This window comes from Hyperolius riggenbachi, chromosome 4, assembly GCF_040937935.1.
Source record: "Hyperolius riggenbachi isolate aHypRig1 chromosome 4, aHypRig1.pri, whole genome shotgun sequence".
NCBI lineage: Eukaryota > Metazoa > Chordata > Amphibia > Anura > Hyperoliidae > Hyperolius > Hyperolius riggenbachi.
This window is the reverse complement of record NC_090649.1, coordinates 300,501,520-300,526,516: the sequence shown is the minus strand read 5'-3', so window position 1 is coordinate 300,526,516 and position 24,997 is coordinate 300,501,520. Positions and strand designations below refer to the sequence as shown.

The following is a 24,997-nucleotide window of genomic DNA, read 5'->3' as shown; positions in this document are numbered from 1 at the left end:
AGTTCTATTCCATTCCAAATAGTCTAAGCTGTTCTAAAGAATCCTAATCACCTTGATTAATTGGGAACAGCTGTTTTATTTAACTCATGTGAAAAACAGCAACTCTCTGCAGTTGGTTTGTGGACAGTCATGGCTAACACAAAGGAGCTCAATGAGGAGGACCTGTGGATGCGCATTGTGGCTGCTCACACGTCAGGAAAGGGCTACAAGACCATTTCTAAATGTTTTCAAGTTCCAGTGGCTACAGTGCAAAGTATTATTAAAAAATACAAGATGTTCCGCAATGTGGAAAATCTCAAAGGACGTGGTCAGAAGCCAAAAGTGACATCTGTGCTGGCCAGGGTAGTGAGAGAGGTGAAAAAAAAAACAAGGATCACCACCAAGGCCAACCTGGTGAATCTGGGCTCTGCTGGTAGCAATGTCTCAAGGCAGACAATCCAACAGACACTGCACACTGCTAGATTCCATGGATGCAGACCAAGGAGGACGCCACTTCTCCAGATAAGGCACACAAAAGCTGTCTTGGCCTTTGCAAATGCTCATATGGACAAAGAAGACTTCTGGTCTTCTGTGTTATGGTCAGATGAAACAAAAATTGAGTTGCTTGGTCACAATGATGTTTCCTTCATTTGGTGTAAAAAAGGAGAGGCCTTCAATAATATATAATAGCTTGGCGGATGAGCTTTTTGTCCCTAGGCCTTCTCAAAGGACTAGAGGACATGATCTGTGCATGGAGGAAAAACGTTTTAGCCATTTATTTAGGAAAGGGTTCTTTACAGTAAGAGTGATTAAGATGTGGAATGCATTGCCACAGGAAGTCGTTATGGCAAACTCTATACCTGCATTTAAAGGGGGCTTAGATGCTTTCCTTGCGTTGAAAGACATCCATGGCTACAATTACTAGGTTATGCCTAATGATGTTGATCCAGAGATTTTATCTGATTGCCATCTGGAGTCAGGAAGGAATTTTTTTCCCCTTTTGGGGCTAATTGGACCATGCCTTGTAAGGGTTTTTTCGCCTTCCTCTGGATCAACAGGGATATGTGAGGGAGTAGGCTGGTGTTGTACTTTGTTCTCTGGTTGAACTCGATGGACGTATGTCTTTTTTCAACCAAAATAACTATGTAACTATGTAACCCAAAGAACACCATCCCCACTGTCAAACATGGTGGTGAGAACTTAATGCTTTGGGGGTGTTTTTCAGCCTATGGACCAGGGAACCTAATCACAGTAAACAACACCATGAAAAAAGAGCAATACATGAGGATTCTCAATGACAAAATCAGGTAGCCTGCAGAGAAACTTGGCCTTGGGCACCAGTGGACATGAAATGACCCAAAACACAGCAAAAGTGATGAAGAAATGGTTAGCAGACAACAACATTCAAGAGACTCTGCATCAAAAAAAAGTTCCCCTGGGGGGTACTCACCTCGGGAGGGGGAAGCCTCATGGTCCTAATAGGGCTTCCCCCTCCCCTGTAGCTGCAGGCAATCCAGCGCTGGCTCCCCTGAAGTGTCCCGGAATCCTCCCTCGACAAGCCTGACAAGCGCTGATAAGCGCTGATTTATTTACCTCTCCTGGCTCCAGTGGGGGCCAATGTTGCAGCTCTCCGCACGGAGATAGGCGAAAATAGCCGATATCCGTCTGGTCCGATTTACTGCGCAGGCGCAGAAGACTTGCGCCTGCGCAGTAGAGCGGCCAGACATCGATTGGCTATTTCCGCCTATCTCCGAGGCGGAGAGCCGATACTGCGCCTGTGCTGGAGCTGGGGAGGTAAATATTTACATTGCCGCCGTTCTGGGAGGATTTTCACCGTCACCGTGGGACCGAGGAGGACGGGGGAAGCCTCAATAGGATCCGGAGGCTTCCCCCACCCAAGGTGAGAACCCCCCAGGGGAGGTTTTCTACGTTACAGGTTTTCATTTTGGAGTGAGTCCTGACTTGAATCCAAGTGAGAATGTGTGGAGGGAGCTAAAGATCAGGGTGATGGAAAGAAGACCCTCCAACCTGAAAGATTTGGAGCTCATTGTTCTCCTGCATCCCATCTGCCAGGTCCCTCTGTTTGACACTGGCTTGTGTGCTTTCCTTCTCCTACTGTGTCTTCTAGATGCTCGCCTACTGCTGAAGCCTCCAGTCTTACTTTGGTCCTGATCTCCACTGCTAATATGAAGCTTCTATTTGGCAATGGCGATCTAGAAGCAAAGAAGTATCCAGAAGACAGAACACCCAGAACCCAGAGGAGAGGCGAAAGTACACAAAAGCCAGCAATGCAAAAGCAGACTGTGATAAAGTGAAATACAAACAAAGTCAACTTTTCTGAGCCACCAATGACATGTCAACTGATGTTGTTTATTAATCCTATGACTGCCTTGATAAAAGGGTCCTGGTGACCCCAATATCTTGGCTTCTAGTTATATGAATTAAACTTTATCACCAACTACATTTGGAGTATTGGCTTTTGTGTGCATTTGCCGTTTAACCACTTTACCTCTATGGGGTTTTCCCCTTAAAGAGAACCTGAACTGAAAATAAAAAGTCAGAATATCCATATACAGGTCATACTTACCTCCTGTGTAGTCTACTACTCAATCTCTTTCTTCTCTCCTGCATCCCATTTGTCCACTGTGATCAATGGAATTCTCCGTCCTCCATTTTAAAAATGGCCATTACCCCATAACAGCTTCCTGCTCAGCACACTGTTAAGCTGTAATATCACCCACTTGAGCCATAGGGAAACATGGACATTACCTTGCACATTCAGATGTAACTGATATATAACTGACAGCAACTGGTATATTTTAGTTCTGACAAAATCTTGTCAGAACTGGAAGGGATCACTGTAAGAAGTAAATGGTGAGCTTCTGAGAGGAACTGACGGAGAGGTTAGTATGTAATATTCCCTTTAAACACCAGAGCAATTTTCACATTTCAGCGCTGCGTCCATTTATTCCCCATTAACTTTATCACTACTCATCACACCAAAATAATCTATTTTTTTTTTTTTGCTACAAATTCGGCTTTCTTTGGGTGGTACTTTTTGTTAAAAATTATTTTATTCTAAATGCATGTTAACAGTAATAATAAGAAAATTAATTATTTCTCAGTTTTTCTCAGTTATTTCTCAGTTTTTTGGCCATTATAGTTTTAAAACACTACTGTAATTAAAACCCACAATTTTTATTTACCCATTTGTCCCAGTTATTACACTATTTAAATTATGTCCCTACTACAATGTATGGTGACAATATTGGATTTGGAAATAGAGGTGTTTTTTCCATTATGTAATACACCCTCATAGCATACATATTTTAAAAGCTAAGCCCCTAATGTAACAATTTATGTTTTGTCTTTGAAATTCAGTAACTTTTTTTTTTTTTTTTTTTTACTATTTTGTTATATGGGGCAGTTAGGGAGCATAATAAATTAAGGGGCTTGTTATATTAGTAGGAAATGTACATTTATTTTTTTTATTGTAATATTCTTTATAGCCACTAGATGTCCCCACACATTTCCCAGTTTGGTTAAAACGCAGCTCAAGCTGTGTTCCCCCAACAGGAAATGACAGTGACTGTCATTTTTTCAAGGAAATGATTTCTGTTGCTCGTTGCTACAGCAATCATTTCAATTTTAACACTAAGATTGGGTTTAGGAACATATGTTCCTAATCACCAATCTGTGCCCAACCGCAGGGGAATGGGGGGTGGGCGTGCCCGTGCGATTGCACATATAGAGGGACGAGTATCTACGCCGCTGGGAGCTCAGGTTATATTTTCAGGGGCGTGGATACTCGACCCGCTGAAGGGGATCTGGTTAATGACCAATCCTGCCAAGCATCCACATAATCCCTACAATAAGTAATTGTGCAGAGTATTAGTTACTATTGAACGTGAAGTAAGACACGCTAAAGGCAGAAAGAGACAATGGCGGACCTGAAGGAAAATAGACCCTTGCAGGAGGTGCATATGTGTCCGCATATCTCACCTAAACAGGAAAATATATGATACCGCAAAGGAGTATGCACTAAAGGTGCATACACACATCAGACTATAGTCTTTGGAAAATGAAAGATCACAGACCAATCTTACCACCCTTCATGTAGTATGAGAGCCATACTCTACACAGTCTTTTCTATGGAGCTGAACTTCACATCAGAAAAAAATCTTTGCAAGATGCTGCACACACAGATGCTGTACAGACACAAAAGATCAGTATCTGCAAAAGATCTGTTCCTGCCAAAAATCCATTCCTGCAAATTGCAATGATATTCTATGAGATCTGCAGATCATCATACACACATGATTTAACTGACATTCATCTGCAGATCAAGCAATCATCCGCAGATCTGAAAATCCATCCTGGTGGATCTGATCTGCAGATGAATGTCAGTTAAATCATGTGTGTATGATGATCTGCAGATCTCATAGACTATCATTGCAATTTGCAGGAATGGATTTTTGGCAAGAACAGATCTTTTGCAGCTACCGATCTTTTGAGTGTGTACAGCATCTGTGTGTGCAGCATCTTGCAAAGATTTTTTTTCTGATGGGGAGTTCAGCTCCATAGAAAAGACTCTGAAGGTATGGCTCTCATACTACATGGAAGGGGGTAAAATTGGTCTGTGATCTTTCATTTTCCAAAGACTATAGTCTGATGTGTGTATGCACCTTAAGTGTGGCCTACTATTTCCAACTATCCAACCAAATATCACTTGAGAACTTATATATACAGTATATTAGCAATGAATCACAACTGGTTTGGATAGCATTTTCCTCTCTTTGTGGCCTGTGCAGGTGCTTACTACTGCTCCCAACTTCCATCAATCTGCCATGATCAGGGAGAGAGACACACACTGTTACAGGAAGTGAGCTAAACTGCTCACCCTACGGTATATATTTCATGCAATGCTATAAAACACACTGCACATAAGGGCATACAGGGGACATCTTTGTTTGACCAAAGATCATGCCTTTTAAAGTGACTATTTTTACAAAGTGCTGATCTGATTACTTATGGTGACAGGCAGTGTTCTGATCATAATTACCCTAAAGTGTTGATCTAGAGCTCCATTCACTTAAAGAGGAACTCCAATGAACATTTTACTGTTGGCAGGTGAAGTAGCTGCTGCATGGTTTTTGGCAGTTAGAAAAAGCTGTAAACAGCCATTTCCCTCAAAAGTTTGAACTTTTCTTGTGGGAGGGGTTACTTGTGGGAGGGGTTTCACCACAATATCAGTCATACAGCGCCCCCCTGATGGTCGGTTTGTAAAAAGGAATAGATTTCCCATGTAAAAGGGGGTATCAGCTACCGATTGGGATAAAGTTCAATTCTTCGAAGTTTCTCTTTAAATTCATCCTGAACTGGAAGTGTGGGATAGGCAGAATATCAGATTAGAAAGAAACAATTGGCCCTATGCAACTGGCGAGTTCTGAAATCAGGGGGCATATCCATTCCTGTTGAGGAGTTTTCACTTGGCGGGGCGAAACAGAACTTGCTTGGATGATTTTATCTCTGAGCCAGTTCTTTTCCCCATATGTAATTGTCAGCATCAAGCTGACAGGAAGGGATGCTTCTCAACAAATTTAAAGGCAAATCAACGAGGACTTATCATCTGCTGAATTTTGGCAACAGCATAGAAGAAATGACAGAGAAAATCAGAACTAAGTTATTACGTTTTTTTAAGTCAGTGATGGACAGAACATGCCCTCCAAAGACATACCAAGAACAAGGAAGGGACAATCCGCAAGAATACAATTGAAATCAAGCAGAGCTTGTGGGTATATACCGTATAATGAATCTACTTGAGGAAACAGAAGAAGAATGGAAATGAAAATGATGTATCTATGGTAGAATTCCATTAAGCAATGAGGAAACTGAATAAGGAAAGGCTACAGGACATGCTGGCTCCACCTTTGAAATGATTAAAAAAACAAAACCTCTATGTGCAGAAAGTGATGAATGGATGTTACAAACATTTCTGAAGTATTACATTATATATAATGTATTAACTGTATAACACTGGGATGATATATGTACTAAAGTATCATTGTAGAGTAAACTACGCAGGAGAGACAATTCAATGTAAGGAAGTCTGTGTTCTTCAACATTTCAGGGCTATAACTCCATGGATAGAAAATTATGCTTGCTATTATCAGGGTATTATAATTAATTCAAGAGAGTATATCAATAATAATTCTCTTTCCAATAAGAGGGGAATACATTACAGACATTGATTCCCTCTGCAATGAACTGTGATTTGGATCTAAGATGTTTCCTAAATGTACACTTAATAACCTGCAGTCGTTATTGCAAGAATCATTTACATTTCTGATGAGGAAGTCTTGCTGGATCTGGAGTCCATCGTTCTTTAATGCTCATGTGTATTATAAACTAGACTCTTCAATGTTATTAACCACTTAAGGACCAGGAGATTTTCCTATGATCGGTGTTGCGTGGGCTCTCCAGCCCGCAGCACCGATCAGGATTGAGCCAGGGCGACCAGACTTCCCCCCTTTTTTCCCCACTAGGGGGATGTCCTGCTGGGGGGGTCTGATTTCTGCTTAGTGGGAGGGGCTCTTCAAAGCCCCCCTCCGCAGCGATTTCCGCCCTCTCTGCCCTTACCTCCCTCTCCCGCAGGCTATGGGCTGCACAGGACGGATATCCGTCCTGCGCCGCCTAGGATAGGCTTCAGCCTATCAGATGCCGGTGATCCCCGGGCAATCAGAGGCCGGGGATCGCCGATCTTCTTTACGGCGCTCCTGTGCAGCAGCGCCGTATGATGTAAACACAGGGGATTTCTTCCCCGCGTGGTTACATTTAGCCTGCGAGCCACGATCGGCGGCTCGTAGACTGTTCACGGAGACACCCTCCGTGAACTGACATGGAACACCATGGTAACACCACTTCGACCTGCCGACGCCTATCGGCGTTAGGCGGTCGTTAAGTGGTTAATGAGGAAGCCTTGGCTAGCATTTCAGGGTTGGGCTTCCCAAGCCTGTCCTCAAGTACCACCAACAGTACACGTTTTGCAGAAAACCACAAACATGCACAGGTGAGGTAATTAGTGTCTCAGCAGAGCTGATTAACCACTTAAGGACCACAGTCTTTTCACCCCTTAAAGAGACTCTGTAACAATTTTTTCAGCCTTAGTTCTTCTATCCTATAAGTTCCTATGCCTGTTCTAATCTGCTCTGGCTTACTGCAGTCTTTCCTAACTGCACTGTCTCTGTAATAAATCAATGTATCTTTCCTCTGTCCTGTTTGTCGGGCTAAAGCTTGATTGTGTGGAATGTGCAGGGCTGCTTGTGATTGGTAGAAGCGATACACACCCTCTGCAGGCCCCCTGCATACTCTGAATGACTCATACACTATGCTTAGCTGAGCCTATTAGAAGCTGGTTAGTTTGTTTGTAAACACTGCCTAAAACTGTTAATTACAAGCCAGGATTGCAGCAGAGAGTGGCAGAAACAGCACAGAGGGGCACAGGAGAAAATAATGAATAGAATGGTATGCTTTTTATTGTAAGAATATTAGAGTACAGATTCTCTTTAAGGACCAGAGCCTTTTTTTCCATTCAGACCACTGCAGATTTCACGGTTTATTGCTCGGTGATACAACCTACTATCTAAATTAATTTTACCTCCTTTTCTTGTCACTAATACAGCTTTTTTTTTGGTGCTATTTGATTGCTGCTGTGAGTTTTAGTTTTTATTATATTCATCAAAAAAGACATGAATTTTGTCAAAAAAGTTTTTTTTTACTTTCTGTGATAAAATTTGTCAAATAAAGTAAAATTTCTGTAATAATTTTTGTCCAAATTTATTGTGCTACATGTCTTTGATAAAAAAAAAACATTCAGTGTATATTTATTGGCTTGGGTAAAAGTTATAGCGTTTACAAACTATGGTGCCAAAAGTGAATTTTCCCATTTTGAAGCATCTCTGACTTTTCTGAGCACCTGTCAGGGTTCATGAGGTGTTAAAATTCCAGGATAGTATAAATACCCCCCAAATGACCCCATTTTGGAAAGAAGACATCCCAAAGTATTCAATGAGATGCATGGTGAGTTCATATAAGATTTTATTTTTTGTCACAAGTTAGCGGAAAATGACACTTAGAGACAAAAAAAAAAGAAAAAGTTTCCATTTCTGCTAACTTGTGACAAAAAAATGAAATCTGTCACGGACTCACCATGCCCCTCTCTGAATACCTTGAAGTGACTACTTTCCAAAATGGGGTCATTTGTGGGGTGTGTTTACTGTCCTGGCATTTTGGGGGGTGCTAAATTGTAAGCACCCCTGTAAAGCCTAAAGGTGCTCATTGGACTTTGGGCCCCTTAGCGCAATTAGGCTGCAAAAAAGTGCCACACATGTGGTATTGCCGTACTCAGAAGTAGTATAATGTGTTTTGGGGTGTATTTTTACACATACCCATGCTGGGTGGGAGAAATATCTCTGTAAATGACAATGTTTTGATTTTTTTTACATACAATTGTCCATTTACAGAGAGATTTCTCCCACCCAGCATGGGTATGTGTAAAAATACACCCCAAAACACATTATACTACTACTCCTAAGTACAGCGATGCCACATGTGTGGCACTTTTTTGCACCCTAACTGCGCTATGGGGCCCAGAGTCCAATGAGTACCTTTAGGATTTCACAGGTCATTTTGAGACATTTGGTTTCAAGACTACTCCTCACGGTTTGGGGCCCCTAAAATGCCAGGGCAGTTTAGGAACCCCACAAGAGACCCCATTTTTTAAAGACAACACCACAAGGTATTCTGTTAGGAGTATGGTGAGTTCATAGAAGATTTTTTTTGTCACGAGTTAGCGGAAATTGACACTTTGTGAAAAGAAAAACAATAAAAATCAATTTCCGCTAACTTGTGACAAAAAATAAAATCTTCTATGAACTCGTTATACACCTAACGGAATACCTTGGGGTGTCTTCTTTCTAAAATGAAGTCACTTGTGGGGTTCCTATACTGCCCTAGCATTTTAGGGGCCCTAAACCGTGAGGAGTAGTCTTGAAACCAAATGTCTCAAAATGACCTGTGAAATCCTAAAGGTACTCATTGGACTTTGGGCCCCTTAGCGCAGTTAGGATGCAAAAAAGTGCCACACATGTGGTACCGCCGTACTCAGGAGAAGTAGTATAATTTGTTTTGTGGTGTATTTTTACATATACCCATGCTGGGTGGGAGAAATATCTCTGTAAATGACTATTTTTTGATTTTTTTTTTACACACAATTGTCCACTTACAGAGAGATTTCTCTCACCCAGCATGGGTATGTGTAAAAATACACCCCAAAACACATTATATTACTTCTCCTGAGTACGGCGATACCACATGTGACACTTTTTTTGCAGCCTAGGTGCGCTAAGGGGCCCAACGTCCTATTCACCGGTCATTTTGAAGCATTTGGTTTCTAGACTACTCCTCACGGTTTAGGGCCCCTAAAATGCCAGGGCAGTATAGGAACCCCCCACAAGTGACCCCATTTTAGAAAGAAGACAACCCAAGGTATTCTGTTAGGTGTATGGTGAGTTCATAGAAGATCTTATTTTTTGTCACAAGTTAGTGGAAAATGACACTGTGAAAAAAACAATAACAATCAATTTCCGCTAACTTTTGACAAAAAATAACATCTTATATGAACTCGTCATACACCTAACGGAATACCTTGGGGTGTCTTTTTTCTAAAATGGGGTCACTTGTTGGGTTCCTATACTGCCCTGGCATTTTAGGGACCAAAACAGTGAGTAGTCTGGAAACCAAATGCCTCAAAATGACTGTTCAGGGGTATAAGCATCTGCAAATTTTGATGACAGGTGGTCTATGAGGGGGCAAATTTTGAGGAACCAGTCATAAGCAGGGTGGCCTCTTAGATGACAGGTTGTATTGGCACTGAAGTGCAGGAAGCGCAGGATGTTCTCAAATCGTGACCTGGACATGGCAGCAGAGAACATGGGCATGTGATTGATGGGTATCTCAGGGGGTGATTAGAGGGGAAAATAGATGCAAGCAATGTACTAGCGAGGTGATCAGGGCTGGGGTCTGAGGGCGTTCTGAGGGTGTGGGCGGGTGATTGGGTGCCCAAGGGGCAGATTAGGGTCTGATCTAATGGGTAGCAGTGACAGGTGGTGACAGGGGGTGATTGATGGGTGATCAGTGGGTGATGGCAGAACAGGTGTAAACAATGCACTTTGGAGGTCATCTGAGGGTGGGTCTGCGGGCGATCTGATGGTGTGGGTGGGTGATCAGATGCCCGTAAGAGGCAGGTTAGGGTCTGATCTGATGGGTGGCAGTAACAGGTGGTGACGGGGTGATTGACGGGTGATTGAAAGGTGATTACAGGGGAGAATAGATGTATACAGTAAACGGGGGGAGGTCTGGGGGGGTCTGAGGTCATTCTGACGGTGTGGGCGGGTGATTGGGTGCCCTAGGGGCAGATAGGGGTCTGATCTGGTGGGTAGCAGTGACAGGTGGTGACAGGGGGTGATTGATGGGTGATTGGTGGGTGATTAGATGGCAGAACAGATGTAAACAATGCACTTTGGAGGTGATCTGAGGGTGGGTCTGCGGGTGATCTGATGGTGTGGGTGGGTGATCAGATGCCCGTAAGAGGCAGGTTAGGGTCTGATCAGATGGGAGGCAGTGACAGGTGGTTACGGGGTGATTGACGGGTGATTGACAGGTGATTACAGGGGAGAATAGATGTATACAGTACACAGGGGGGGGGGGTCTGAGGTCATTCTAAGGGTGTGGGCGGGTGAGTGGGTGCCCTAGGGGCAGATAGGGGTCTGATCTGATGGGTAGCAGTGACAGGTGGTGACAGGGGGTGATTGATGGGTGATCAGTGGGTAATCAGTGGGTGATTAGATGGCAGAACAGATGTAAACAATGCACTTTGGAGGTGATCTGAGGGTGGGTCTGCGGGCGATCTGATGATGGTGTGGGTGGGTGATCAGATGCCCGTAAGAGGCAGGTTAGGGTCTGATCTGATAGGTGGCAGTGACAGGTGGTGATTGACGGGTGATTGACAGGTGATTACAGGGGAGGATAGATGTATACAGTACAGGGGGGGGGTCTGGGGAGGATCTAAAAGTGTGGGGGGTTGATCAGGAGCCCCCAGGGGGCAGTTTAGGACCTAATAAAAAATAGTGCTGACAGATAGTGACAGGGAGTGATTGATGGGTGATTGGGTGTAAACAGGGGTCTGAGGTGTGGGCAAAGGGGGGTCTGAGGGGTGCTGTGGGCGATCAGAGGGAAGGGGGGGCAGATCAGTGTGCTTGGGTGCTTACCTTGGTGGCTGCAGCCTGCCCTGGTGGTCCCTCGATCACTGGGACCACCAGGGCAGGAGGCAGCCTGTATAATACGCTTTGTATTCATTACAAAGCATATTATATACTTTGTATGCTGCGATCGGGCAGCTAGTAACCCGCCGGCGGTTCCGAACGGCCGGCGGGTTACTGCGCAAGGGGGGCGGAGCCTGTCGCCGGCGGCTGATCTCGTCACGCATGACGCGATTGCCGCATAACCACGCCCGCCGCCCCCGATGGGCGTTTTGCGGTTATTTGGGCCCAGCCCTTGTCGCCGCCCATCGGCTGTGGGCGGTCGGCAAGTGGTTAAAGAGACTCTGAAGCGAGTCTAAATCCCCTTTTTGAACTTGTATTTATGTCAAAGAGAACCCAAGGTGGGGTTCTAAGAATGATATCTGCACACAGAGGCTGGGTCTGCCTATACTGGCCCAGCCTCTGTTGCCATCTCAATCCCCCCTAAGTTCCCCGTGTGCTCTGCTGTCCCCCATAAATCACAGCCGCGCTGCCGACATACAGCGGGCTGTGTTTACCTATGTAGTGTCACTCTCGCCGCTCCCTCCGCCCCCTGCATAGCTCCTGTCCCCGCCCGCGTCCCTTCCCTCCAATCAGCGGGGAGGGAAGGGACGTGGGCGGGGACCGGAGCTATGCAGGAGGCGGGGGGAGTGGCGAGAGTGACACTACATAGGTAAACACAGCCCGCTGCGTGTCGACAGCGCGGCTGTGATTTATGGGGGACAGCAGAGCGCAGGGGGAACTTAGGGGGATTGAGATAGCAACAGAGGCTGGGCAGTATAGGCAGACCTATCCTCTGTGTGCAGATATCATTCTTAGAACCCCACCTCGGGTTCTTTTTAAGCACTATAATCACTGCTAAAACGCCGCTATCCCGCGGCAAAACGAGGGGTTTATACCCCCAAATCCCCCCCCCCCCCCCCTGCAAAATCCACGACTTTCTTGGTCGTGGACTTTGCTGCTCATGGAGGCAGAGCTATTAGCTGCAGCTCTGCCTCCATGCGCGTCAATCGCCGTGCGGATCTCCGCCTCTCTCTGTGAAGGAAGATTGAGAGGGGCAGGGAGAGGTGGCGATCAGCTGGGATTGACGTGCTAAGAGGCAGAGCTACAGCCAATAAGCTCTGCCTCAATGAGGAAGCGCTCCCCGGACTCATCAGAGGGGATTTGGGGAGTATAAACCCCTTGTTTTGCCGCGGGATAGCAGCGGTTTAGCAGGGATTATACTGCTTAACATAAATACAAGTTAAAAAAGGGGATTTAGACTCGCTTCAGAGTCTCTTTAACTACCTCAGTGGATTTCCACAAAACATGCACTGTTGGTGGTACTTGAGGACAGGGTTGAAAAGCCCTGCATTAGACTATCTGTAATGTATTTCTAAGAAGAATCCTGTACTCTGCTGCCAGTGGACTTTTTCAAAAGTTTACCGCTGTCCCTTCTAGATGTTTTGTGCTATTATAGTCTCTTGGTATAAAGTTTAGCCCAGGACTTGAAAGATACAGCTTGCATGTCATGTTTATGAAACACATATGTGGATGCACACAGCATTTTATTTTTTTCCACTTCAACAATTTTGACTACATTATTAAAGGGAACCTGAAATAACTTAAAAAAAAAAGTTTTACTTACCTGGGGCTTCTGCCAGCCTCCTGCAGCCACCCTGTGCCCGTGCCATCCTGGAACAATCCTCTGGTCCCACGTTGCAGCTAAGTTTCATTACCACCATCTTGCAAGTCAAAGGTCACTGTGCCTGCGCGGCCCTGGGTGCGTCCTTGTTCATGCTCCTGTCGTCGGGAGTGTCCTGCACAGGTGCAGTACGAGAAAATCTCTACTGAGCCTGCGCAGAATGCTTCTGGCTACAGGTGCGTGAACGACGATGCAGGAACAGTGGCCATTGACTGCTAGAATCAAAACTGAGCCATGGCGGGGGATCGTTCAGGAACATTGCAGGCAAAGGGCGGCTGCAAGGGGCTGGCAGAAGCCCCAGGTAAGTGAAACTATTTTTATTGTTGTATCAGGTTTCCTTTAAGTCCATTACATCTAATCCGAATGAAAGTCTATTTAAAGAGTACCTAAGTTAAAAATGGCAGAGCCTGTCAATGAGGACAGATGCGGGGGTCACAGGGTTAAATACCTACCTGTCCTGACGACTTTGGGTCACAGGTGACGCTCCACCCCCTTTTCAGCAGTACAGTTGCTGCCATGTTTCTGAAGACTGGCGAAGCTCTTCCGAAATCTCCGCCTGCGTGGTCGGGGCTCAACCCCACCCACTAATTAGGCAGCGGCAGCCGAGCTAGGGGTGGGCCGAGGCAAGACAGATGGGCGTGGCCAGAGCCTCGGCTGCAATTTTGAAGAATCACTAGGGCCCACTCTCTGAAGGAGGTGGAGTGATACCATCCCTGGAGGTAGGATGCCAGAACAGGTAAGTATTTAACTCCCAAATATTACCTATACTTGGATTGGGCATGGGAGGGGGGGGGGGCACTTTTTCTATCTCCGCCTCTAGTGCAATTACATGTGAGACAGGACACTAGGCCGGAGAAAAACATTGCTGCTATGGGTGCCCGGTGCACCTTCCTGTCTCCTTCAATGCTGCCCAGGTTACCCTAGAGTCGGCCATACCTGTGACCTTCCCATCCGTCCTCATTAGGACAGAGCCTGTCATGGCAGGCTCTGTCATTTTTAGCTTAGGTACTCTTTAATTTCAAGTCGCAACAAGACAAAACAGTGCAACCACAGAAGGGGGATGAATACTTTCACAAGGCACTGCATATATGCATTTGGTAGCACTATAGGAACTTGTCACATAAGGACCAAAGCCTGTGAATCAATTGAGTGAAATAAAAACCTCTTATTAATATATTACTAGCTAATCTTTCCCTGTGAGAACAGAGCAGACCGTGTGACCACACCAACATCCTCTCCCTGCTGCTAAGAGACAGATGCGTAAAGTCTCATCATCTTCATTTAAAGTGTACCTGAGACAACAACTGTAAAAGATTTGATACTTACATGGGTCTTCCTCCAGCCCCATATGCATCACTGAATCCCTTGCTGTCCTCCAGATTGTCTCCGTTCTCTTGCTAGTGGACCTGGAAATCTAGCTCAGTCGCGCCAACCGGTCTCTTCTGCGCATCCGTGGCCCCTCCGTGCATGCCCAGAAGAAACCTACTGCGCCAGACCACTGGAAGCTCTAGCAGGAGAATGGAGGCACTCGGGAGGATGGCGAGAGACTCAGTGATGCATATGGGGCTGGAGGAAGCCCTGGCTAAGTATCAGATTTTTTACATTTGTCGGCTCAGGTTTTCTTTAACCCTTCTCAACCTCCTCAGCTGAGGTGGATTATCCACAAGGCACCCTAGGCAGGTGGCTAGAGAAAGGTAGGTATCCAAGGGCCTGGCTAGCACCTGCTATGACCCCATTTAATATCTCACCTTAAAAAAGGGGGGGGGGGGCAAGCAAAAGGAGCCTCACTTGCTATCTTGCCTAGAGCCCAGATTAACTTTAATCTGTCTCTGCTAACTTACTAATACTGCAGTCAAGGCATGATTATAAGAGGTACGCATGTCTTTTGCAAACACACTCGGTTGGGGGTTGGGGGGGGTCTGCTGGAAGAGGCAGGCATGGTCAGGTGATCTGCTCTGTGGTAGGGGGTGAGCATTGTTAACTAGCTTGGGTATAACTACTCCATTGACAGCTGCCTTTTTTATGACGGGATCCCTTGGTCACCAGAATTACTTTACAAAGGGATTTTCTTTGGAGTGGCTTCGCCAAATATGAAAATTGTGCAAGCAATGGTATAGTTCCAGCCAGGGCTGTGGAGTCGGTACAAAAATCATCCGATTCCAAATCCGACTCCTCATTTTATGAAACCACCGACTCCAGGTACTGGCCATGGACATTAGACCTCCTTTTATTTCAATGAGCCCCATTAGTGTCCTTACCATAATAGTAAATTACATGACTGTGTTTAACATTCTCCTTGTAAATAGTCTTCGCAAGTTACTTTGCCCTCTGGTACAATTGCCTTCAACTATAGAGCCCCCAGTTATAGTTCGCCCAACTGCAGTGCCCTGTCATACTGCCAACCATGATAGTGCCATTTTCACCTTCTCCCTCGCAGAGTTTGGCATACTAGTGCAGGTAAAATATAGCCTACCATTTTTCATTCCTCCTCTGTCCAACACCGCAGTCCATGCTCCAGTGCCAGGGCTGCCGCAGCTAGTCTAGTTTAGGGAACCCAGCAGGAAACCTCATAGGGAGCAGTTCTCCAAACACACCACCCTCTTATAGCGTTGTGGTTTCCCAAACAGTCTGGGCTTAGTTTACTACAACCTATTGGAATCCACGGCTCTGTTCACAATGCAACCCAAAATATACATGTTTTGTTGTTTTGTCGAATCAGAGCCAATGCACATTGGAGATGTTATCGGACCATATGTGAAACATGGGATCGATTCACATTTCTCTTTTACCAGGATGCGTGATCCATAGACCATAATCTATGAAATGCATTTGCTTCAGATGGAGTGTGAAAGCCACTGGAGCAGCACTGTGCCAGCATCTAATGTAGGATGTAGTGTGAACCAAGCCGTAATGCAATAAGACAACGTTCACAGTGAAATGTTACGGTCTGTAGCCTGTAAAAACAGGATGGCAACAGAGGGGAAAAGTCGCACCATGCATTATGCATACTGTGCGACCCTTACAGTACATACAAAGTATGCCCCATTGCACGCCCCTGTTCACACGTGCATTATACAGTACCAGACTGCATGCATCGTGTTATGTCGACCAATTACACCGCACTGCTAACACTCAAATGTGAAAGTACTATTACAATATGTGATTATATTGTCCGAAGTAAGGTACAGCAGCGTGTCACTGTCAACCATCATAGCCAAGGTAGGCAAACAAGATATTGGTTCAATGACAGTAAAGCCCAAACGAGAGAACGAAAGGCAGTATCTTTGGAGTTTTCAGAGCTAATCTAGTTAGGGTACCCAGCAGAAAACATCATAGGGATTAGTTCTCCATTCACAGCACCCTCTACAGCATTAAGCTTTGTGATTGGCCAAATAGTGTGGGCGTAGCTTACTACAACCTATCAAAAATAGGAGTTTTTACAAAGTTTGCTGCTAAACTGCTTTTAGATCTTTCTTTGTTTCAGTTGTTTATGTAATGTACTGAAATATAATTATAAGCACTTCATACGTTTCAAAGGCTTTTATTGACAACTAGCAGACCTAAGCCCGTTCAAAAAACGGGCCCTAGGTCTGTGTCTTTTGCCACGCGCACACCCGGCCGCCCGCTCACCCACCGCACACCCGGCCTCCCGCTCACACTCCGCCCGCTCGGCTGGGTCCGTGCTGCACACATGTGCAGTAGCAAAAAGCACGGACAAAGCTACACAGGGACAGCGTGACGCAGGGACACAGGGGTTTTATTATAAAGGATCAGGGCTGTATTTAGGGTTTGGGCTCCCCTAGGTACCCCAAACCTATGACGCCCCCCCCCCCCCCCCCAGGAGGAGGAAGGCAAAAATTGGGCGTGGCCACAGAATGCAGTGGGCGTGTCCATAACACAGTGGGTGTGGTCAATTAAAATTTCCTAGTAAGAGTGCAGCCCAAAGTCGGTGGGGCCATGTTTTCTCCCCAGGTATGAGTAAAGTGACCCCCCCCCCCCCCCCCCCCCCCACACACACACACACACACACACACACACATTAGCCAGTGTTCTCTCGCACAAAATAGTGGTAGGTATTAGATTGTGAGCTCCCCTGAGAAAAGTCAGTAACATGACTACGTTCTCTGCAAAGTGCTGCAGAAGATGCCAGTGCTATATAAATACATAAGAATATGGTAGGACATTAGACTATGGTAGGATTAGATTGTAAGCTCCTCAGAGGATAGTCAGTGACATGACTACGTACTCTGAAGTACTGCTGAAGATGGCAGTACAATATAGTACAGTAGTATGGCAGCACGGTGGCGTAGTGGTTAGTGCTCTCGCCTTGCAGCACTGGGTCCCCGGTTCAAATCCCAGCCAGGTGAACATCTGCAAGGAGTTTGTATGTTCTCCCTGTGTCTGTGTGGGTTTCCTTAAGACACTCTGGTTTCCTCCCACATCCCAACAACATACAATACAGATAAGTTAATTGACTTCCCCCTAAAAATTGGCCCTAGACTACGATACATACATACACATATGACTATGGTAGGGATTAGATTGTGAGCCCCACTGTAGGACAGTTAGTGACAAGACAATATATACTTTGTACAGCGCTGCGTAATATGTTGGCGCTATATAAATAACTAGTATAAGTACAGTCAGTGGCGGCTCCAGGGTTTTTTGGGGGGGTGCTATGCAGGGGCTGGACCAATTTTTGTGGCTATAACCTGCAGCGCGCGAAAAAAATGGGCATAGCCATGACCAGATGAGGGCGGAGCTAACTGTAATTTAAAGTGAACCCGAGGTGAGAGTGATATGGAGACTGCCATATTTATTTCCTTTTAAAGGGACACTTAAGCCAAATAAAAAAAATAGTTTTACTTACCTGGGGCTTCTACCAGCCCTCTGAAGCTGTCCGGTGCCTACATAGACTCGCTCCGATGCTCCTGGCCCTGCCGGCAGCCACTTCCGGTTTTGGCGACAGGAGCCGACAGGCCGGGAACGCGAGTGATTCTTCGCGATCCTGGCCATAATAGCACCCTCTATGCTGTTATAGCATATAGCATATATCATATAACAGCATAGAAGACGCTATTACGTCCAGGAATGCGAAGAATCACTCGCGTTCCCGGCCTGTCGGCTCCTGTCGCCGAAACCTTAAGTGGCTGCCGGCAGGGCCAGGAGCATCAGAGCGAGTCTACATGGGCACCGGACAGCTTCATGGGGCTGGTAGAAGCTCCAGGTGAGTAAAACTCATTTTTTTTATTTGGCTTAAGTGACCCTTTAAACAATACTAGTTGCCTGGCAGCCCTGCTGATCTATTTGGCTGCAGTAGTGAACTGAATTACGCCAGAAACAAGCACGCAGCTAATCTTGTCAGTTCTGACAATATTGTCAGAAACCCCCGACCTGCTGCATGCTTGTTCAGGGTCTGTGGTTGAAAGAATTAGAGGCAGAGGACCAGCACGGCAGCCAGGCAACTGGTATTGCTTAAAATATTACTCTCACCTCGGGTTCCCTTTAAAAGTGCAACGCAAAGACAGTGGGCCCAAGTTTTGGTCACCCTTTCCCCAGAAAATTCACATAATTGTGCAGGTTTTCTCAAGAAAATACACGTGATGTGAACAGATTTGATCAGAAATACGAGCAATAATGTCAGCACAGATTTGATCAGAAATACGTGCAATAATGTCAGCAGATTTGATCAGAAATACGAGCAATAATGTCAGCAGATTTGATCAGAAATACGTGCAATAATGTCAGCAGATTTGATCAGAAATACGTGCAATAATGTCAGCAGATTTGATCAGAAATATACGTGCAATAATGTCAGCAGATTTGATAAGAAATACGTGCAATAATGTCAGCAGATTTGATCAGAAATACGTGCAATAATGTCAGCAGATTTGATCAGAAATACGAGCAATAATGTCAGACTTGATCAGAAATACGAGCAATAATGTCAGACTTAATCAGAAATACGTGCAATAATGTCAGCAGATTTGATAAGAAATACGAGCAATAATGTCAGCAGATTTGATAAGAAATACGTGCAATAATGTCAGCAGATTTGATCAGAAATACGAGCAATAATGTCAGACTTGATCAGAAATACGAGCAATAATGTCAGCAGATTTGATAAGAAATACGAGCAATAATGACAGCAGATTTGATCAGAAATACGTGCAATAATGTCAGCACAGATTTGATCAGAAATACGTGCAATAATGTCAGCAGATTTGATCAGAAATACGTGCAATAATGTCAGCACAGATTTGATCAGAAATACGTGCAATAATGTCAGCAGATTTGATAAGAAATACGAGCAATAATGTCAGCAGATTTGATCAGAAATACGTGCCATAATGTCAGCACAGATTTGATCAGAAATACGAGCAATAATGTCAGCAGATTTGATCAGAAATACGTGCAATAATGTCAGCAGATTTGATAAGAAATACGTGCAATAATGTCAGCAGATTTGATCAGAAATACGAGCAATAATGTCAGACTTGATCAGAAATACGAGCAATAATGTCAGACTTGATCAGAAATACGTGCAATAATGTCAGCAGATTTGATAAGAAATACGAGCAATAATGTCAGCAGATTTGATCAGAAATACGTGCCATAATGTCAGCACAGATTTGATCAGAAATACGTGCAATAATGTCAGCAGATTTGATCAGAAATACGTGCCATAATGTCAGCACAGATTTGATCAGAAATACGAGCAATAATGACAGCAGATTTGATCAGAAATACGAGCAATAATGTCAGCAGATTTGATCAGAAATACGAGCAATAATGTCAGCAGATTTGATCAGAAATAGGAGCAATAATGACAGCAGATTTGATAAGAAATACGTGCAATAATGTCAGCAGATTTGATCAGAAATACGAGCAATAATGTCAGACTTGATCAGAAATACGAGCAATAATGTCAGACTTGATCAGAAATACGTGCAATAATGTCAGCAGATTTGATAAGAAATACGAGCAATAATGTCAGCAGATTTGATCAGAAATACGTGCCATAATGTCAGCACAGATTTGATCAGAAATACGTGCAATAATGTCAGCAGATTTGATCAGAAATACGTGCCATAATGTCAGCACAGATTTGATCAGAAATACGAGCAATAATGACAGCAGATTTGATCAGAAATACGAGCAATAATGACAGCAGATTTGATCAGAAATACGAGCAATAATGACAGCAGATTTGATCAGAAATACGAGCAATAATGTCAGCAGATTTGATCAGAAATACGAGCCATAATGTCAGCAGATTTGATCAGAAATACGTGCAATAATGTCAGCAGATTTGACCACAAATACGAGCAATAATGACAGCAGATTTGACCACAAATACGAGCAATAATGACAGCAGATTTGTCTAGAAATAAGAGCAATAATGACAGCAGATTTGTCCAGAAATAAGAGCAATAATCATGTCAGCAGAGTAGACTTAACTAGAAATACATTACCTCGTGTCCTCGTCCCTCGTCCACCGCAAGTCAAGAGGGAAACTCTGCATGCCGGCGCCGCCGCGTGGTCTAGTGACGTCACTAACTAGACCACACCAGCGGCATGCAGAGATCAGGATGACGTCCCTGCCGGCCGCTGCCACTCTGCTGTAGGGCGGGGGGACCCTCCGTGTGTGTGTGTGCTCTTCGCCGCACCCCAAGCTCTCGCCCCCCCCCCCCCCCCGCAAAAAAAAAAAATTATAAAAAATGTAAAAGAATTAAAAAAAATAAATAAATAAATAAATAAATTTACTAAATTTACTATAGGTGGCGCCCCCCCCCCCCCCCCCCCGAGGACCCGCCCATGGCACCGGCCCACGGGTGCCTCTTAATAGATACGGCCCTGTAAAGGATTACATAAGTGGGCTCATTTACAACTTTGCCAAAAAACACAGCCATGAATAAAGAATGGTACCAAAACACCCTCCAACAGCAACTTCTTCCAACCATCCAACAACAGTTTGGTGAAGAACTATGCATTCTCCAGCATGATGGAGCACCGTGTCATAAGGCAAAAGTGATAACTAAGTGGCTCGGAGACCAAAACGTTGACATTTTGGGTCCATGGCCTGGAAACTCCCCAGATCTTAATCTCATAGAGAACTTGTGGTCATTCCTCAAGAGGTGGGTGGACAAACAAAAACCAACTAATTCTGAGAAACTCAAAGAAGTAATTATGAAAGAATGAGTTGCTATCAGTCAGGATTTGGCCCAGAAGTTGATTGAGAGCATGCCCAGTTGAATTGCAGAGGTCATGAAAAAGAAGGGCCAACACTGCAAATACTGACTCTTTGCATAAATCTCATGTAATTGTCAATAAAAGCTTTTGAAACGTATGAAGTGCTTATAATTATATTCCAGTATATCACATAAACAACTGAAACAAATATCTAAAAGCAGTTTAGCAGCAAACTTTGTGAAAACTCATTTTTTTTGACAGTCTCAAAACTTTTGGCCAGGACTGTAGACTACTGCTGAATTTTCCACAAGCTAAACTCTGCAGGTAAATGCAGGGAGAGGGAGCAAGAGTAGCTGCAAACACCTTATCAAAGGTAGCCCACAAGTTACATGTAAGTTCCCCACTAATTACTATGTTCACCTTAGGCATAGCTCCCAACTGTCCCTCTTTTGGAGAGACAGTTCCTCTTTGGGGACCTAGTCCCTCATTCTTCCTCATTTGTCCGTCTTTCAGGACTAATGTACAGATCTATGTAAATATATGTAATTTTCTACTGAAAAATGTGTTTGACTGTAAACGTGATTTACATCCTTTTATATTGATATATTTCTTATTTTCAAATGTTACAACAAAGAAAAATGACCCAGGATACAATGGACCAGTGTGGTTTGAATTATAAAATATTTCTCTTATGAAATCTTTGTGGTATGCATGCCTAGGGGTGTGCCAGGGGCGTGTTTAGGGGCGTTGCTTAAAAAAAACTCCAGCCAAGAATTGAACTTTATCCCAATCAGTAGCTGATACCCCCTTTTACATGAGAAATGTATTCCTTTTCACAAACAGACCATCAGGGGGCGCTGTATGACTGATATTGTGGTAAAACCCCTCCCACAAGAAACGCTGAGTACCTACTCCTGGCAGTTTCCTGTCTGTGAACCTTGCTGCATTGTGGGAAATAGCTGTTTACAGCTGTTTCCAACTGCCAAAAAAGCAAGCAGCAGCTACATCACCTGCCAACAGTAAAAATGTCACCATGTGATAAATGTTAGAATGTAAATCAGGGAAAGGAAAGATTTTACAATCGGCAAACGCTGACTAAATCATTTATACATAATTATTGTAAAAATGAAGCACTTTTTTTATTACATCATTTTCACTAAGTTCCTCTTTAAGTGTCCCTCTTTCTTATCTCAAAAAGTTGGGCGGTATGAGGGTGCTGGAACCTGATAGAGGGCTCCATAAACTAGCAAATTAGCAATAGTCTGGTAATTATACATCCCAGCCTTGTGACAAGCATAACCTTTATGAACATTTCAAATACCCCCTCCTCTAGTCCCCCCCCCCCCCATTCCTTTTAGATTGTAAGCTCGCAAGGACAGGGCTCTCTCCCCCTTTTGTGTCTTGAAAATTACCTATCTGCCTACCCTGCTACCTAACTGCCTACCCACCCACCCGTCTACCCATCTGCCTACCCTGCCACCCAGCTGCCCACCTGGGTACCTATCTGCCTACCCTCCCACCCGTCTACCTATCTGCCTACCCCTGCCACCCAGCTACCTAACTGCCCACCTGGCTACCTATCTGCCTACCCTCCCACCCGTCTACCTATCTGCCTACCCTGCCACCCAGCTACCTAACTGCCCACCCGTCTACCTATCTGCCTACCCTCCCACCTGGCTACCTAATTGCCTACCCAGTGCAGTGTCTGCACCGCAAATAGTGTGCCAGCCTGCCCAACCACCCTCCTTCCAGGTAATTAATGTTAGCCCACTATAGACCTGGCTACATATACTGCATTTTGTGGGGAAATCTGGCGACAATCTGATTGCATTTTGTGGGGAAATTTGGTGACAATCTGATTGCAATTTGTGGGGAAATCTGCCAACAATCTGGTTGCATTTTTTGGGGAAATCTGCCAACAATCTGGTTGCAATTTGTGGGCAAATCTGCCGACAATCTGGTTGCAATTTGTGGGGAAATCTGCTGACAATCTGGTTGCAATTTGTGGGGAAATCTGCCAACAATCTGGTTGCAATTTGTGGGGAAATCTGCCGCCAATCTGGTTGCATTTTGTTGGGAAATCTGCTGACAATCTGGTTGCATATTGTAGGGAAAACTACCGACAATCTGGTTGCATTTTGTGGGGAAATCTGCCAAAAATCTGGTTGCATTTTGTGGGGAAATCTGCCGACAATCTGGTTGCAATTTGTAGGGAAATCTGCCACCAATCTGGTTGCATTTTGTTGGGAAATCTGCCGACAATCTGGTTGCATATTGTAGGAAAATCTGCCGACAATCTGGTTGCATTTTGTGGGGAAATCTGCCAAAAATCTGGTTGCATTTTGTGGGGAAATCTGCCAAAAATCTGGTTGCATATTGTGTGAAAATTTGCCGATAATCTGGTTGCATTTTGCGGGGAAATCTGCCGACAATCTGGTTGCATGTTGTAGGGAAACCTGTCGACAATCTGGTTGCATTTTGTGGGAAATCAGATTTCCCCACAAAATGTTTGGGCAGGGACGGATCTAGACCAAGTTGCGCCTGGGGCAAGGTCAGGTTTTGGCGCCTAAAGGTCAGGTTTTGGCGCCTAAACTGCCATTCCCCATCCAGTTTTGGCGCCTAAAGGTCAGGTTTTGGCGCCTAAACTGCCATTCCCCATCCAGTTTTAGCACCTAAAGGTCAGGTTTTGGTGCCTAAAGATCAGGTTTTGGCGCCTAAACTGCCATTACCCATCCAAATTTTGCCCCGCATTTTTAAGAATTCAACAAACTGCGCCTGGGGCAAGATACCTGCCTGCCCCCCCCAGATCCATCCCTGTGTTTGGGTGGGAGGTCCGAGGTCCTGTGGGGTTGGAAGGTTGTGTGCGTGTGTGTGGGGGAATAATTTTCTTTTGCTATGGGGCCCAGTCATTTCTAGCTACGCCCTGAACCCTGAAGGTTAGCATTTCCTTCTCTTTTAGTTTTACAGGGTCTCCAAACCAAACTTAGCACTGGTTGGAGGGGACTAAATGTTTAAAAGTGCTGATAACTATGCTATATCCAGGCACAGAGCCTGTGGCAGGGAAGCCGAATATACTGCGCCCAGTACAGTGTTTATTGCGTACAGTGTTTATTATTACTACATTACAGCACTTGTGCCGCTAGAGGCCGCGCTCACACCTGTCTCCTCCTCCCGCTGGGCGCACGTCTCCTCTCCTCGGATCACCCCACTTTCTTCAATCCCCGGAGGGGGCGGAGCGGAAAGAGCGGGCTGCTCCATCGAAGGAGGGACCCGGAGCGGGATTCGTACACCGAGAACTGCAGCTCGAGTGACGTCAGGTCGATGCGGGCGGCTCACAACACGAAACGTGATGTTTACTGCAGAGGTAAACACACGGCAAGAAGCCCACATGGCGAACATGGACAGGGACGGAGCCTTGCGCAGGACAAACTTAGCCCAATTGCGAAGTTACATATAAGGAAGCCACTGTTTCTGGGGTGTTGCAATCAAAGCCTTGAGAAGTTATACCGGTATAATTGTCTGTCATCATGCACATTCTAATCTGTAAAGCTCGTTGATTGGCATTTTTTCAAAGGAATAAATACTTAAAGGAAACCCTAAAGTGCTTTAAAAAAAAAAGTTCAACTTACTGTACCTGGTGCTTCTACCGGCCCCCTGGAGACGTCCTGTGCCCGCGCCTGGACAAAATGATCCTCCTGTCCTCTGCCGCAGCTCAGTTTAGTTTTCCGTGACTGAGCCTGTCTCAGCCACTGCATTCCTGGTTTGGGCGCCTGTCGCCAGGAGC

General features: G+C 45.0%; 1 protein-coding gene across 6 annotated transcripts in view; it reads right to left on the bottom strand.

Moving 5' to 3' along the window:
• Positions 1-24,622, bottom strand: part of AKAP7 (A-kinase anchoring protein 7) — a 301,183-nt gene extending 276,561 nt beyond the window's left edge. For all 6 annotated transcript variants that reach the window (XM_068231565.1, XM_068231563.1, XM_068231564.1 and 3 more), the window contains exon 1: positions 24,372-24,622. In XM_068231565.1, the coding sequence (XP_068087666.1) occupies positions 24,372-24,612 (241 nt within the window). In that variant the 5' untranslated portion in view covers positions 24,613-24,622. The remainder of the gene's footprint in view (positions 1-24,371) is intronic.
• Between the last annotated feature and the right edge of the window lie 375 nt (positions 24,623-24,997).